The sequence below is a fragment of the Psammomys obesus genome, unplaced genomic scaffold (assembly GCF_907164565.1).
Source record: "Psammomys obesus unplaced genomic scaffold, mPsaObe1.curated_primary_1811, whole genome shotgun sequence".
Classification (NCBI taxonomy): Eukaryota; Metazoa; Chordata; class Mammalia; order Rodentia; family Muridae; genus Psammomys; species Psammomys obesus.
In genome coordinates, this window is record NW_026591086.1 from 40,837,176 (window position 1) to 40,850,576 (window position 13,401).

The window sequence follows — 13,401 nt, forward strand, 5'->3', positions numbered from 1 at the left end:
TTACACTTCATGTCTTCTCTTGGACACTCTCCTCTGTCTGAACTTGGTTCTGAGTGCTGCTCGCTGTGCCCCACTGCACGTCCTGCAATGTTCTGTTTCCCTCCCTGCTCGCTTCTCTTCTGTAATAGCTGCTATTTAGAAATTGGAGTGGGAAGGAGGGCGAACATTCCCATATTTTATTCATCTCAGTGTCTGTGCATCTGGTGCTTTACAGTGTGATAGTGGGTACCTACTCAAGTGAAGAGGGAAATGAATTTTAAAAAGCAGGTGGGAGCATAAGGGCCAAGCATACTTCTCAGCATGAGTGGGGAGCAGGGAAATCTGCAGTGTGTTTCTATGAGAAAGATTCAGTAGCCACTGGAGACTGACTTTTAATGGGTTCTGTGTCGCTTGGCAAATACTGAAGGGCTCTGAATGTGTTTTGTAAATATTGATGATCTGAGTCATTCTGTAACTTTTCTTTCTTTTCCTTCCTTCCCTTCCTCCCTTCCCCTCTCCCTTCTCTGTCTCTCTGTCTCTCCCTCTGTCTTTGTCTCTCTCACTTCTCTCTCTCTCTGCCAGAGTTGCACAGGACTTTGCACACAAAGATTGAAATGACAGTTGGCCAACTTCGTGAGACAAAACCGTAGGAAATGATGGAGCATGTACATTTAGTCAAGACGAGAAGCGACACAAGATATGACTTATTTAGAAAATGGGTCTGTGTAAACTTCAGTAAAATTTGCTGTTAGAGTTTTTACTAAGAATTTAAAGTCAGAAGAGCTCACGGGGGCTGCTTTAGAAAGCCTTCGAGCAGCATACTGCTACCTTTCTGGAGTGACACTGACTCTGTCGAGGCCCCCGACTGCTTTTGAGGGTGAGTAGGAGACTGGTGAGTTAGGAGCTGACATAGTGCGCGCTGCAGCTTTGCCTTGTACGTGTGAGTATAGTAAGAATGAGAAAGGGTACAGCAGAGGTTAGAAATGTGAAGTACTGTGAGGTGTTCCTAGAAAGTTCAAAGCTCTGTCCCCCGAGCCTCTTCAGCTGATTAAACAGCGCAGATGCTGTGGAATCGACAGCAGCGTGTGTAAACCCTTTCAACAGGATGGACGCTCTGGAGCATTTAGAAAATGTTGGGTTTTCAAGATCGAGGAAGCCTCAATCTTGGCCTCTTGTGTGGTTTTCTGCGACTGACTTGTGTTTTAATTTTAACCGTGCACCCTAGAATTCCTCATTGTTACACTAGGCAGTGAGTTTTACAGGTGGGTTTCCCCATTCACACAGCTCTTCACCAATAGTAATATAAAATCATTACCTGGAGTCACAAGACTAATACTGATCACATCAGTGACTTAGTTGGTACCTGCCAGTGTGAGGAAAGTGTGCCACACACGTATTTTCTTCACTGAACCTACTGGCTTGAAATGTCTAATAATATTACCTTTGTCTTCAGAAATATTGTGCTGGACACTTATTTTATGCTTCAGGAATCGGGTAAAACAGGGTAGTTGTCAAGTGAGGAGTGATGAGGTGCTTTTAAAGCACGTAGATGTCAGTCACCTTATCTTGTCTACCATTGGTAGTACGTACCTTCTGCGCAGTTCACGAATGGCTTAAGATCAACCTGGGAGAAGCCTATTGCCACATGAGTACAAAGTAGGAAAATGGTCGTTTATAGAATATTTGCCAGCATTAGTTGTTCTCTTTACTTTGTTGTTTATGTGATGTGTGTATGTCTGTGTTTGTAGGTCATGTGTGTGTGAAGCGTGGTGGCCAGAAGAGGGTATCAGATCCCCTGGAGCTCAGTTACCAGTGTGGTGCTGGGAGTCAAGGGCAGGTCCTGGGGAAGAGTAGCCCGCATCATCTCTCTAGCCCTGCCTTTCTTAGTTTTTGAACTCTATTTAGAACTCTGTTTGGAACTGACTCCTGAGGATGGTCACTGAGATTTTAATTAGATCAGGTTTTTCTTTCATGTGAATTAGGTCATATTGATTCTTCAGTTTGATTTTGATAATATGCAGAGACATGTACTCAGTAAAATTTGAATATTTCCTGGATTTTCTATGTTTCTAGGCAAAGCTGACTGAGGGAAGGGGAAGACGGGGCCGTCATCACCTGAGAGCTCCGTTAGCTGCACAATGATTCTTTGGGGTGGGATGCAGAACCCGTTCTTTCTGAAATCGATAACTGTCTGCCGTCTTCCCATGCTTGTCTCAGGATTTTTTTTTCCCCTCATACTTATGTACAAGAGAGTTTAAAAATAATTTCATAAATGTCCATTTATTTTAAAATTGAAAACGTCAAGATGCACAGAAAGTAAATGAGCAGACGACTAAGCCCTTTTGACCTTTTCTCCCTGAGGGGGTTGGAATTAAATGAAAAGCACAGTCCTTGTCATCCCCAGCATTTCTAACCCCTTTGTTAGACTAGGAGTGAAAGGAAATTGTTGTACAGAGGTTTATCATCTATTTTATGCCTTGGTAAGATTGTCTTCCTCCTCTTAGGGTCATTTTGGGCATCTTTGAGTTTCAAACAGGTTAAAATCTTCATGTTAAGAAAGTCCACTCTGCTAGCTTGGTGTGGCAGTGTACATCTGTAATCCCAGTCCTTTGGCCATAGATGCAGGACAAGGAGTTCAAGGCCAGTCTCAATTACATAGTAAGCTTGAGGCCAGCATACCCTATGAGAAAGACCCTGTCTCAAAAGAACAAACAAAACAAATCTCAAGCAAATAAGCCAGATTAACAGAATAAAATTAATTGAATAAAGACATATACTGCCCCTTTAAATGTCCTGTTTGTTTGTTATTTATAAAAGTTGTCCCTGTGGCAGGTCTTTAGTTCCACAGAAAGGAATGAGGAGGAAGCGCCCCTTCCGCCTCTTGCTGCCTTCCCTCGCCTCCCCATCATAGCCTTGGGCACTAACAGAGCAACTTTGTTCTGTGAGATTGCCTCTACAATAATTCTCCCCCCTTTCCCTAAAGCCTCGCTGCTTGCTGAAGAACAATATAAAATGCCCTTTCTTGCAATGGATGCTATCTGTGTTCCTAGTTGGGATCGTGCTGTCATAGCCGCAATAACTGTGCCATTGTGCAGGAAGGCTGGGTCACTGTAGTTATTGTGCAGAATAATGCGTGCTGTTTACTTGTGATGTCTTGTCCTCTGCATCTGTGGGTGAGAACACAAAGTCATTGTAATTTGTCTGGCAAGTGATCAAACTCATATAAAATATCATTGTCTGTCAACCAAGTTAGCAGTCACAAAGAACTATTGAGATTGCTTTTTTTCTATAGAGAATTTGTAAAGACAGACACCATGTAAGAGATTAAGGATGCTAAGAACAGCTCCCTAATGTGTGTGTTAACTGCAGTTTTGCAGAAAATTTGGGGTGGGGGTGGGGGTCAGAGAAGAGATTTTTAGAGTCCATGTCCACTCTGGCTCAGTAAGAACCTCTGAAGCACAGATACGCAGGTTGAATGAGGGACACACAGGACCCGTGTCAGGAACCAGAGACTCTCCCAGAGAGTCTGAGGAGGATTCCTGAGGATTCTGAATATGTTACTGTGAACATAGTTGCTTTGCTGCCTTTCTCACTTATATAGGAAATGAATTTATACAACTGAAGTAGAACTCATGCCTTAAGCCTGGACTAAGGAGGAAACACTCTACTCTTTTAAAGGACCTTAGTGGGAGCCTCAAAGGCCAGCAGTATCTCACCTTCACAGCTCACTGTTTGCTTGGTGGGCCACATCCACCATTTCCCCCATTCCAGGGGGTGGGGGGGCGCATTTTAAGCACTTTTCAGTGGTGGGTGAAGGCTCAGGAGCACTCACCTTAGAAAGGCCAGGGGACGCTTCTCATGGTTAGTCTTTTTTTCTGTTTTGGGTTTTTATTTTCTCATTTCTTTAAGTTATGTCAAATGTTTAGAAAATGTAAACTACATTATTTCTCAGAGTGAAATCTGACCTGACTGATACTGTTTCTATTTCTTCTTTCTTCTCACTTCTGTCTGCCTTTGGGAAAAGTAGATTTTTGACAACCATAATGATTTGTTTGATATGAGGAGGAAGGAAATGATGTTTGTGATTCACTAAAGATTTATTTTTTTATTTTTTTATGTAGGGCCTTTTTCTTGAACTTAAAATTCACAAGGAGGAGGTACTTTTGGAGGAGGAAAATAAGCCAATTAGGATATGTGCATAACTGAAGACTTAGATTATGTAGTGATTGTAGGTACAATTCCTTTGTTTTTTTCAATTTTTTATGAAGATAGCATTAAAATATTAATATGATAATATGCCTTTAAAATTACATGCATAATATTTGTTCTCTGCAGAAAATCTGCAGATTCTTATAAAATAAAGGCAGCCAGGTATGGTGGCACAAATCTTTAATCCCAGCACTCAGGGAGGTAGAGGCAGGCAGATCTCCATGAGTTCAAGGCTAGCCTGGTCGGCAAAGCAAGTCCAGGACAGACAGGGCTACTCAGAGAAAAAAACAAAACAAAACAAAACAAAGCGAACAAACAAAAAAGAAAAGAAAAGAAAGTCAATCATTGATGGTCCCCACCACTGCTGTCCAGTCTGGCTGTCATGATGTGTTGGTGTGGACGGCTTTCTAAGTTCATGTACCCTCACCCAAAGCTTGTCTTCAGGGCCTTCGGGAACACAATAGTCATTACGAGTTTATATTGGCATTCAAAGCTAAATTTCTACATAAAATAAAATAGATTTGTTTAACTGGTGTGTGTTTCTCCTGCTTGTGTGTATGCCCAGTGCCCATGGAGCTCAGAACCTCTTCCCCAAGAACTGGAGTTACGGGTGCTGGAAATACAGGGTCTCTGCAGGAGCAACACACACTCTCTCTATCTTCATCTGTGTGCTGTTCCTTATCAGTATATTCTGAAATGAACTGTACTGAAAGTGAACCAAACAGTTCTTTAGGGCCCCAAATGGTTCATATTAAGAACATGCCCTCAAACTTCTAGAAACTTCAAGGTTTTCAGTTTTGTTTTTTCCCCTTTGATAGTATGTTTTATAACATAAACAAAACATTTTTTATTCAGAAATGGAAACTATTTCTAATGAAGAAACTAAATTTTCCTTTTTATTCAGGTGTATTTCATGTAGTCAGAGTGAGGCAGCTTTGATAACTCTCAGGAGTTGTGTGAATGGGGCCTCACTCATAAATGGCCTATTTTTACATATTTTCCCATAGAGAAATGGAAGTCAGTTAGCATGTGAAAAATTGTTTTGTTTTCCTTTCTTAAAAACCATCTCCCCCTTCTTCCCCTCCGATGAACCAGCATCTGCCTTTGTAGAGCTAACTGCTGCTGTTTTTGCTTCTGTGACAGCGAGCCGATGGCGGAATCTCTTCTCTTCACCTGCCTCCCTGGCTTTCCCTTATAGTCCTGTTGCAAGACTCAGCCCTTATAGCAATGGCATTAGTACTCCCAGCTCCTCTAAATCCTCCAGCAAAGCAATACTAACACCTGAAAGAACAGGTAATACTTCAGTTCCTGACCTGCTGCTTGCTTTGCTACTTAGCCTTGATCCATGCCTCACATGTCCACCTGCAGTGGGAGAGCCTGCCGATGGCTTGGTGCGGTTGGGGTTACACCACACGCTCATCTGGGCGCAGCGAGCACCTGCTGCGTGTGCTCCCCTACAGGTTTGTCTCCGCTGTGCTCGGTAGACCTTCAGCACTCTTTAGCAAAAGCGCACACGTGGGTGTGTTTCCAAAGTGCTCGACAGGAGCACAGTCTAGGAAGTTCTGTACTGATTTCAGGATTGCATGACTTGATGTCATTTTCTAAAGGGCTGGTGTTCTCTGTTCGATTTCTAAATCCAGGCCTCAGGAGAAGAAATGGTTGTATTGGAGTTTTACGAGATTAGAATGTCACCATTGCTTTTTTTTTTTTTTTTTTTTTTTTTTTTTTGTCTCAGCACTGGTATGAATCCAGCCCAATAACACCCTTTCATCCAGCTCTATTCTTGGATTCATTTATCCTAACCCACCGATTATTTTTCACCGGGCATCAGCAAGTCTCTTATGATCACTCACTTTAAATTATGGAGTTCTATATATGGTTTTACATAAATGTGTCTTTCATGCATGGCATTTTCCATGTATGGCACTACATGGAAATATAGTATAAATATGTATAATATATATATATATATATATATATATATATATTATACATACTGTATATGCTCGCAAACAGCACACCCTTAGATTTTGGCATTCATTTTTTAGTGGAGAGTACAGAATAATTTTTTTTCATTCTGGAAGTTGGCTTTGAAAAAAAAAGTGACCAAATTGCCTCATACTTATGAATTATGAACATGTAAAAATGTATTATTGCCAAATGGCGACATGTCAGTCTTTTTGTGAGATATAAACAAGAAAATGCTGCTTGTATATGAATCATAATGCATGTGTACTTACCGTTTCCATAAATAATAGCACGTTTCCTCTGTGTTTTAGGTTACACCTCCAGAGGCTCTCCTCTCAGCCCGCAGTCGTCTATTGACAGTGAGCTGAGTACTTCCGAATTGGAGGATGATTCCATATCCATGGGATATAAGTTACAGGACCTCACTGATGTTCAGATCATGGCTCGGCTGCAAGAAGAGAGTATGTTCTTTTTAACCGAGGGACAAGGCCCCCACTTGGACCATGAGTGATGGGAGGGGCAGGGAACTGGGCTCTTGCTTTGTAGTTGGAAGAGTTGCGTGTTCCTCAGTCGCTCGAGAGCACTTTAGGTATCAGGTGTGCTCTCGGCGTCACACTGGTCTCTGAAGGTTGTGGCATCCTTGAGCATTTCTCTCATAGCAGCAGAAATGTGTGTTCAGGTAAAACTCTGTACCAGACATTCTCAGCATCTTCATTTGCAATAGTCTCTGGATCAGTCACTTTTCTGCTGTAAACACCGTGAGCACAGGCAACTAAGGAAGAGGAAGTTTATGTTTGCTGATTAGTCCGGAGTGGTGAGAGAGTCCATCATGGCATGGTGGAGGCATGGCAGCAGGCAGCAGGCCTGGTGGCCAGAGAAGGAAGCTGAGAGATCATATCTTCTTCCACAGCAGGCTGGAAGCCAGGAGAGTGAGGAGGAAGCAGGGAGAGTGAGGAGGAAGCAGGGAGGGTGAGGAGGAAGCAGGGAGGGTGAAGAGGAAGCAGAGTGAAGGGGAATCAGGGAGAGTGAAGAGGAAGCACAGTGACCTGGAGGCAGGGTGAGGTGTGAGCTCACAGGCCTGTGTCTAGTGATGTACTTCCTCCAGCAGGGCTCACAGCTCCCACGTGTCCCCAGCAGTGCCCTCAGCTGTAGACCAAGTGTTCAGATGCCTGAGCCTATGGGGGGCATTTCCTGTGGAGCGCCAGTTTCTAATGGCATGTGCTGAGACGCCCTTCCGTAGTAAATGGCTACTAAGTGTGGTAGATCTATACCGTGGAGTGTTACCCGTCTGTAAACAGGAATAAGCTATTAAAGGGGCATCTTGGTTGAGCTTGAGGAAGTCATAAAAGTGGGAAAAGGTATCACGAGGTTGTATGCATTGTAATTCTATTTTTGTAATCCTTTGAAGGAATAGAACTTGAAGTGTAGGACAGATTGGTGGGTAGGGTGGGGCTGGAAAGAAGATGGTAGAGCATGTGCTTCTAATGGGATAACACAAAGGGTTTTATGGGGTAGAGCTGTTTGGTATTGTGAATGGCATAAAAGCATACGGCTGGTAAAATTACAAATAACTTAATATTAACCTGTACATACATAAATAAATGAAAGAATTGACTAGAATGGGTGGATTATATCACTGTCAACATACTTATTGTTATGCCAGTCAGCAAATGTGCAAAATTGTTGGACACTGAGGGAGGTGCTGGTATTGATTCCAAGGCCTTTGTAGGAATCTTCTAGTAATCTTTAAACATTTCAATTAAAATGTACTGACATGCTCCATGCTAAGTAACTGTGGGCGACTACTGGAAACAGAGCACTTTACCAAGTAATCTATGTGTGAAGTACTTCAGCGGTGGTGGTGCTATCTGTCAAGACTATAGTAAGGTGGACATCACACAACTGGGCAGAGCTTGTTTGGGGGTTACCTTTCCAGTCCAGCACAGGGAAAATTGTCAAACATACCGAGTCCCTCCTTTTCCCACTAGTCGAGAGTACCGTAAAACACATGGTAACACTCATGGAGGACTTGATGAGATACACACTGAAGAGCAAGCTACTTAACTTTGTGTCATTAATGGTGAATTTAAGTGCTGAGTCTAAAACATGCTGGAAAAGACCGGATGCCAGCTTCAGATAGGTAATTATGGAGAGACTGCTTTAAAAATTTGCTACGGACAGTATTAACAATGAAAAGCTTGCAGTGTGACTGTCTTTGAGGTGGTTGCTATTTAGGATGGCCTAAAGCTACTAAAGCGTTGAAACACCGTTTTACTTTGAAGAAATTAATAGGTAGTAACATAAAGAAGGTGAGGGATGGCCTGGTTAGAAGACATTTGCGCCTCAGGTTTTAAACTTCCTTCTTAGCCCTGAACGTCGGTGGAAACGGCAGGACCTTACTTGGTCAGGGATTTGGGTTTTTGTAATTCTTCCAGCTTATAGAAAACTGTAGTTATAATGACTCTTCCTTCCTAAAGTCTGTTTTCCTAATTATCTTCAAACTTGAAAAGCGATAAAATTCGGAGAATTTCACAGCAGATGGTTTCTGGCCACAGCAGAAAGGCTTTGTGTCTTTATTGGAGGAGCTGTGTTTTTTCAACATTGACTGACCTAATGTTAGATATGTGTTTGGTATATAAATGTATGTTTTTTTGTTTGTGTTGGGAGTATTTAGTAACCTTAAACAAAATGTTATGTTCTTGTTTGAGTGATTTATTGTCACTTTAAAAAAACAGTAGAAATGGTAGTTTAATGTTCGCTCCTCTGAACTGCCTCATAAAGCACTGTTTGTTTCCCTAGGTCTCAGGCAAGACTATGCTTCCACATCAGCATCTGTATCCAGACACAGCTCCAGCGTGTCACTGAGTTCAGGAAAGAAGGGGACATGTAGTGACCAAGAATACGATCGGTACAGCCTGGAGGATGAGGAAGAGTTTGATCACCTGCCACCACCTCAGCCTCGTCTTCCGAGGTGTTCACCCTTCCAAAGAGGAATTCCCCACTCACAGACTTTCTCCAGCATTCGGGATTGTAGGCGGAGCCCCAGTTCCCAGTATTTTCCTTCAAATAACTTCCAGCAGCCACAGTATTATTCACCTCAAGCCCAAACTCCAGATCAGCAACCAAATAGGACCAATGCAGGTAGGTTCTGTTTCCAGCCAGCAAACCTTTGGCAAGTGTTTCTCAGATCCAAGTTCATCCTCATGTCCTTATCAGTGTGGCCTAAATTGACATCTAAAATTGACTACTTTCTAACTATGTCTCAGCTTTAGAGATTTCTGACTTCAGGAAAATTATCATGGTGATTCTGTCTTAGAATGACATTCAGGTATGGAGATCTTCTTGTCTATTTTTGTGTCTACAGTATGCATGCAGACACACACACACACACACACACACACACACACACACACACACACACACGTGTGCAGAGGCGGAGGCTAGAGATCAGTGACTACTGGCTTCCTTAATTATTCTCCACCACATTTTTGGAGACCGGCTATCCTCCTGAATCTGGGGCTTGCTATACCGCCATCCTGGCTGGCTGGCAAGCCTCAGGGTTCATCCTGTCTGCTTTCCCAGAGCTCACATTATAGGAATTCTTTTTATGTGGGTGCTGGGTGATCTGAAGTCAGGTCCTTAGTGTGGAGATCTTTGTGTTGCTGGTAGTCCGCTATAGGGCGGCAGTATTGTGCAGGCTGAGGGCTCCTTGGCTGAGCTCCACGTAGTTAAAGGCCCCTGTTTCTTCCCTAGTATCAGTAGCCTCTTACTGTGGGTTTTGAGCTTAGAGTGAAAGTAAGTGTTGGCAAGGAATCTTTGGGAGCATGCTGCCCTTACACAGTTGAATTTAGGGGAGGAAGCATGTTTCTAATTCCTAACTTCTCATTAATACTGCAGTAATACTGGGGAGACAGCTGTTTGATGTGTTAACGAGAAATTGATCTGTAATGTCAGTGTGGTGGGTTGTAGTTTCTCACATTTTTCACTCTCCTCTTCTTCATACTCCAAGGAATTAGACTCTGTGACTACCAAGAGCCACAGAGCAGTCATGTAACAACCCAAGGCTGGTGTTCCTTTGTGTTGAGATCAGCCAAGACCTCCATGCAGAACCTAGAAAACTGCAAGAACTACTCAACTGTTCTGGACCGAGATAGTGACAACCTTTAATTATTAAATCACACCATTTCTCAAAGTCTAGCAGTAGGTAAATGGTCTTTTAAAATGTCACTAGGGTGGATACAGGTTGGATTAGTGATCGAATGTTATACATTTTTAGTTTTCACCGTTTTCCCCCTCCATAGTTATATTATTTCTGCAAACCAAAAGTTCATTTGAAAGCATTGTATTCTGAATATCTGTTAATACACTCAGGTTTTGAGAGTGCTGGCTGAAGAAAGTCTTAGAGCTAGCATTTTAAAGCTCCTAATACAGCCAGATGTTGCCACATCCTGCATGCTTACCGCATGCCGTGGCACCGTGCCGCAGCTGGAAGATGGCCACCTGGGCTGTTACCGGAAGCGTTTTCAAGCCCCTCAATTGAGTTTGTCCCGCAGGCACTGGCTCTTCATCTTGGTGTTAGTTGGTATTGTCAGTGGGATTGAGCTCTGCCACTGTTTGTTCTGCCTTGAAAAAGTGATGATCCTTTCATCAAACACCGTTTGGGAAGGACTAGGTTTTCCTGAAGCCCAGGCTGCTATGATGCTGCTCACAGAGAAGTGGACGCACATTGCAGACCAGGGTCTGGTTGTGGTAGTTTTGTTTTTCTTAAGTGTCTGCGCATGAAGGGACATGGAAGACAAAGGTAAATTTCTGGATATACTTCTGACTAATCAGCTTCATGGCTGAGAGCATAGGCTCTGAAGTCAGAGGGCCCTGAGTTCCAGTCCTGTCCTCCCACTCAGCCCGTTCAAGCTGAAGTGTCAGGTCTCTAAAGCTTTGGGTTTCTTAGCAGTAAAACAAAGAAAAGATGGCATCTAACTCTCAGAAAACATCACTGTAATTTCACATCAAGCTATCTGCTGTGTTTTCTCCCAATTTAAATATGTTATAGGCATAAATTAAATAATTAATACTGCATTGCCTGTAGTAGATGTGCTGAATAAAATTTCCTACTCCACCTCCACTTTTTGAACATTTTTTAAACATATGGCTCAGATATCTGAGCCTTCAATGTTAGTCGAAGCAGCTTATGGGAGAAAATGGTAGCTTTGAGAGTATTCAATGTTTTTCTCAATTACTAAGACAATATAGATGGGAGGAAATAATTATTAGCTCTTCGATACATTTTTTAAAAATAATAATAATAACTTTTAAAAGAGCACAAAAAGTTGGAAGGGAGATTGTTGGGGGCTCCTAGAAGTAAATTAGAGCAGGAAAGGGGGAGCAGATATAATAAAGAAACATATATGGGTATGAAATAATTTAAGAATAAATAAAATATTATTTTCAAAATATACTGAGTTTTCTATAATCTGACAAAATAAATACACCTCACTCAAGCTAAACCAAACCGTCATGGTGGTGTACGTGCCTTTAATCCCAATACTGGGGAGGCAGAGGCAGGTGGATCTTTAAGTTCAGGTCCTGCTTAGTCTGCATGGTGAGTTCTAGGTCAGCCAAGCCTATATAGTGAGACTCTACCTTAAGCAACCAAAACCACAACTTAAACAAAAGAACAAGAGTTTAAAAAGGTAGAAACAGAAGAGCCACTTTGTGGAAGAAACAATGCAGCCACTTTTGATGAGAACTGATAGACTAAGATTAGAAAGGAGAGGAGAATCTCCCCTATCAGTGGACTTGGGGAAGGGCATGCATGCAGAAAGGGGAGGGAGGGTAGGATCGGGAGGGGAGGAGAGAGGGGCTTATGGGGGGATACAAAATGAATAAAGTGTAATTAATAAAAAAATTTAAAAAAAAAGAAAAAAGTTCTTAACACGTCTTGGGGTCTCTATTTGTCAGATAACAAAAGTAAGCTTTGCAGATTTTTTCCTGCCTTTCCTGTGCTCTGTAGGGTTTTGGTGGTGTGCCACAATCACTGGTAGCAGGGACCGTCTATGGGTCTGTGTGGACTGGCAGGTGACTAGTGTCTCCTTGGTTCCTGAGTTGTCTGTACCACAGAAATCTGAGTCTTGCTGCCCCCTGAATGTGAACATCTGAACTCTTCTCGTGGTTTCTTCCACGTTTTGTTGTATATTGTCCTTGAAAGTGAAATTTCTGATTTCTTAGGAAGATGGAATTGGGAAAAAGCAATAGATTTTCAGTCCTTGGACTTTAAAATGTGTATTACTATGAATGTATTCCAGATTGTTTGCCAGGGAAGTGAACCACATTTCCAGATGGTCTGATTCAGCCAGAGATCACAGCTCATTGGAAGTGTCCTCTAAGTATTTATATTTGGATGGCTTATTAGTGTGTTCCAGGGTTATGGTGTTAGCAAATTGACTTGGTACCAAGTACGAGCAAAGACTGCTTTTCAAGATCAGTGTGTCTGGATTAATGGAGATTAACCAAACATAATGTATGTACCTTCCCTATATCGTGGTTTTTTTGGGGGGAAATGTAACAAATGACATTCTTGGGATGTTTGGAAATTTTCGCATATGAGTTATGATATTACTGTGCTTAAATGTGATAAAAAGTATTCCGATTCCATAGACATTTCTTCATCTTGCAGATCCTTGTGCATTTAGGGTTAAAGTATCAAAGAGTGTCTGAGCTTTTATACTGTTGAAAGCAAACAAATGGATATGTTATGATGAACCAACTGTGGCAGAGCGAAAACAGCTGGTGGCTCTAGGAAGAAAACACACATGTAATCATAGCGCAATTTTTAATTTTGCTATATGGAAAACATTTATGGTAAATTTTTTAAAATAAATGCATTTTAATTGGTATTAACTTATAGCACTGGAGATTTAACTCAGGGATTAATCTGTGCTAGGCAAATTGTTCTGCCATTGAGTCACACTATCAGCCCCTGGAATTAAATTTTCAAGATACAGAAGCTCAGATTTCTAATTAATAGAATATGATAGTTTTCCTCTGCCTCTATGTTATTGAAAAATACATGTAGTCAAAATAGTTTAGTGTCATATTGATCTAGGTACTTCTTCACACCAGGTTTGTGTTCAGGAGATCTAGCTGTGAGTTCTGAGGGGTTATACCTTCTTTTAAGTTCCTGCTTTTATCACACACGCTACACACACACACACACACACACACACACACACACACACACACACACAC

The 13,401-nt window shown here is 42.0% G+C and overlaps 1 protein-coding gene across 2 annotated transcripts in view; it reads left to right on the forward strand.

Annotated features, from left to right (window-relative positions):
- Slain1 (SLAIN motif family member 1) overlaps positions 1-13,401 on the forward strand; it is a 55,284-nt gene that overhangs the window by 29,675 nt on the left and 12,208 nt on the right. Inside the window, exons 4-6 of one of the 2 annotated variants that reach the window (XM_055609927.1) lie at positions 5,332-5,481; positions 6,468-6,617; positions 8,956-9,297. In XM_055609927.1, the coding sequence (XP_055465902.1) occupies positions 5,332-5,481; positions 6,468-6,617; positions 8,956-9,297 (642 nt within the window). The remainder of the gene's footprint in view (positions 1-5,331; positions 5,482-6,467; positions 6,618-8,955; positions 9,298-13,401) is intronic. The other variant, XM_055609928.1, reaches the window with a different exon arrangement.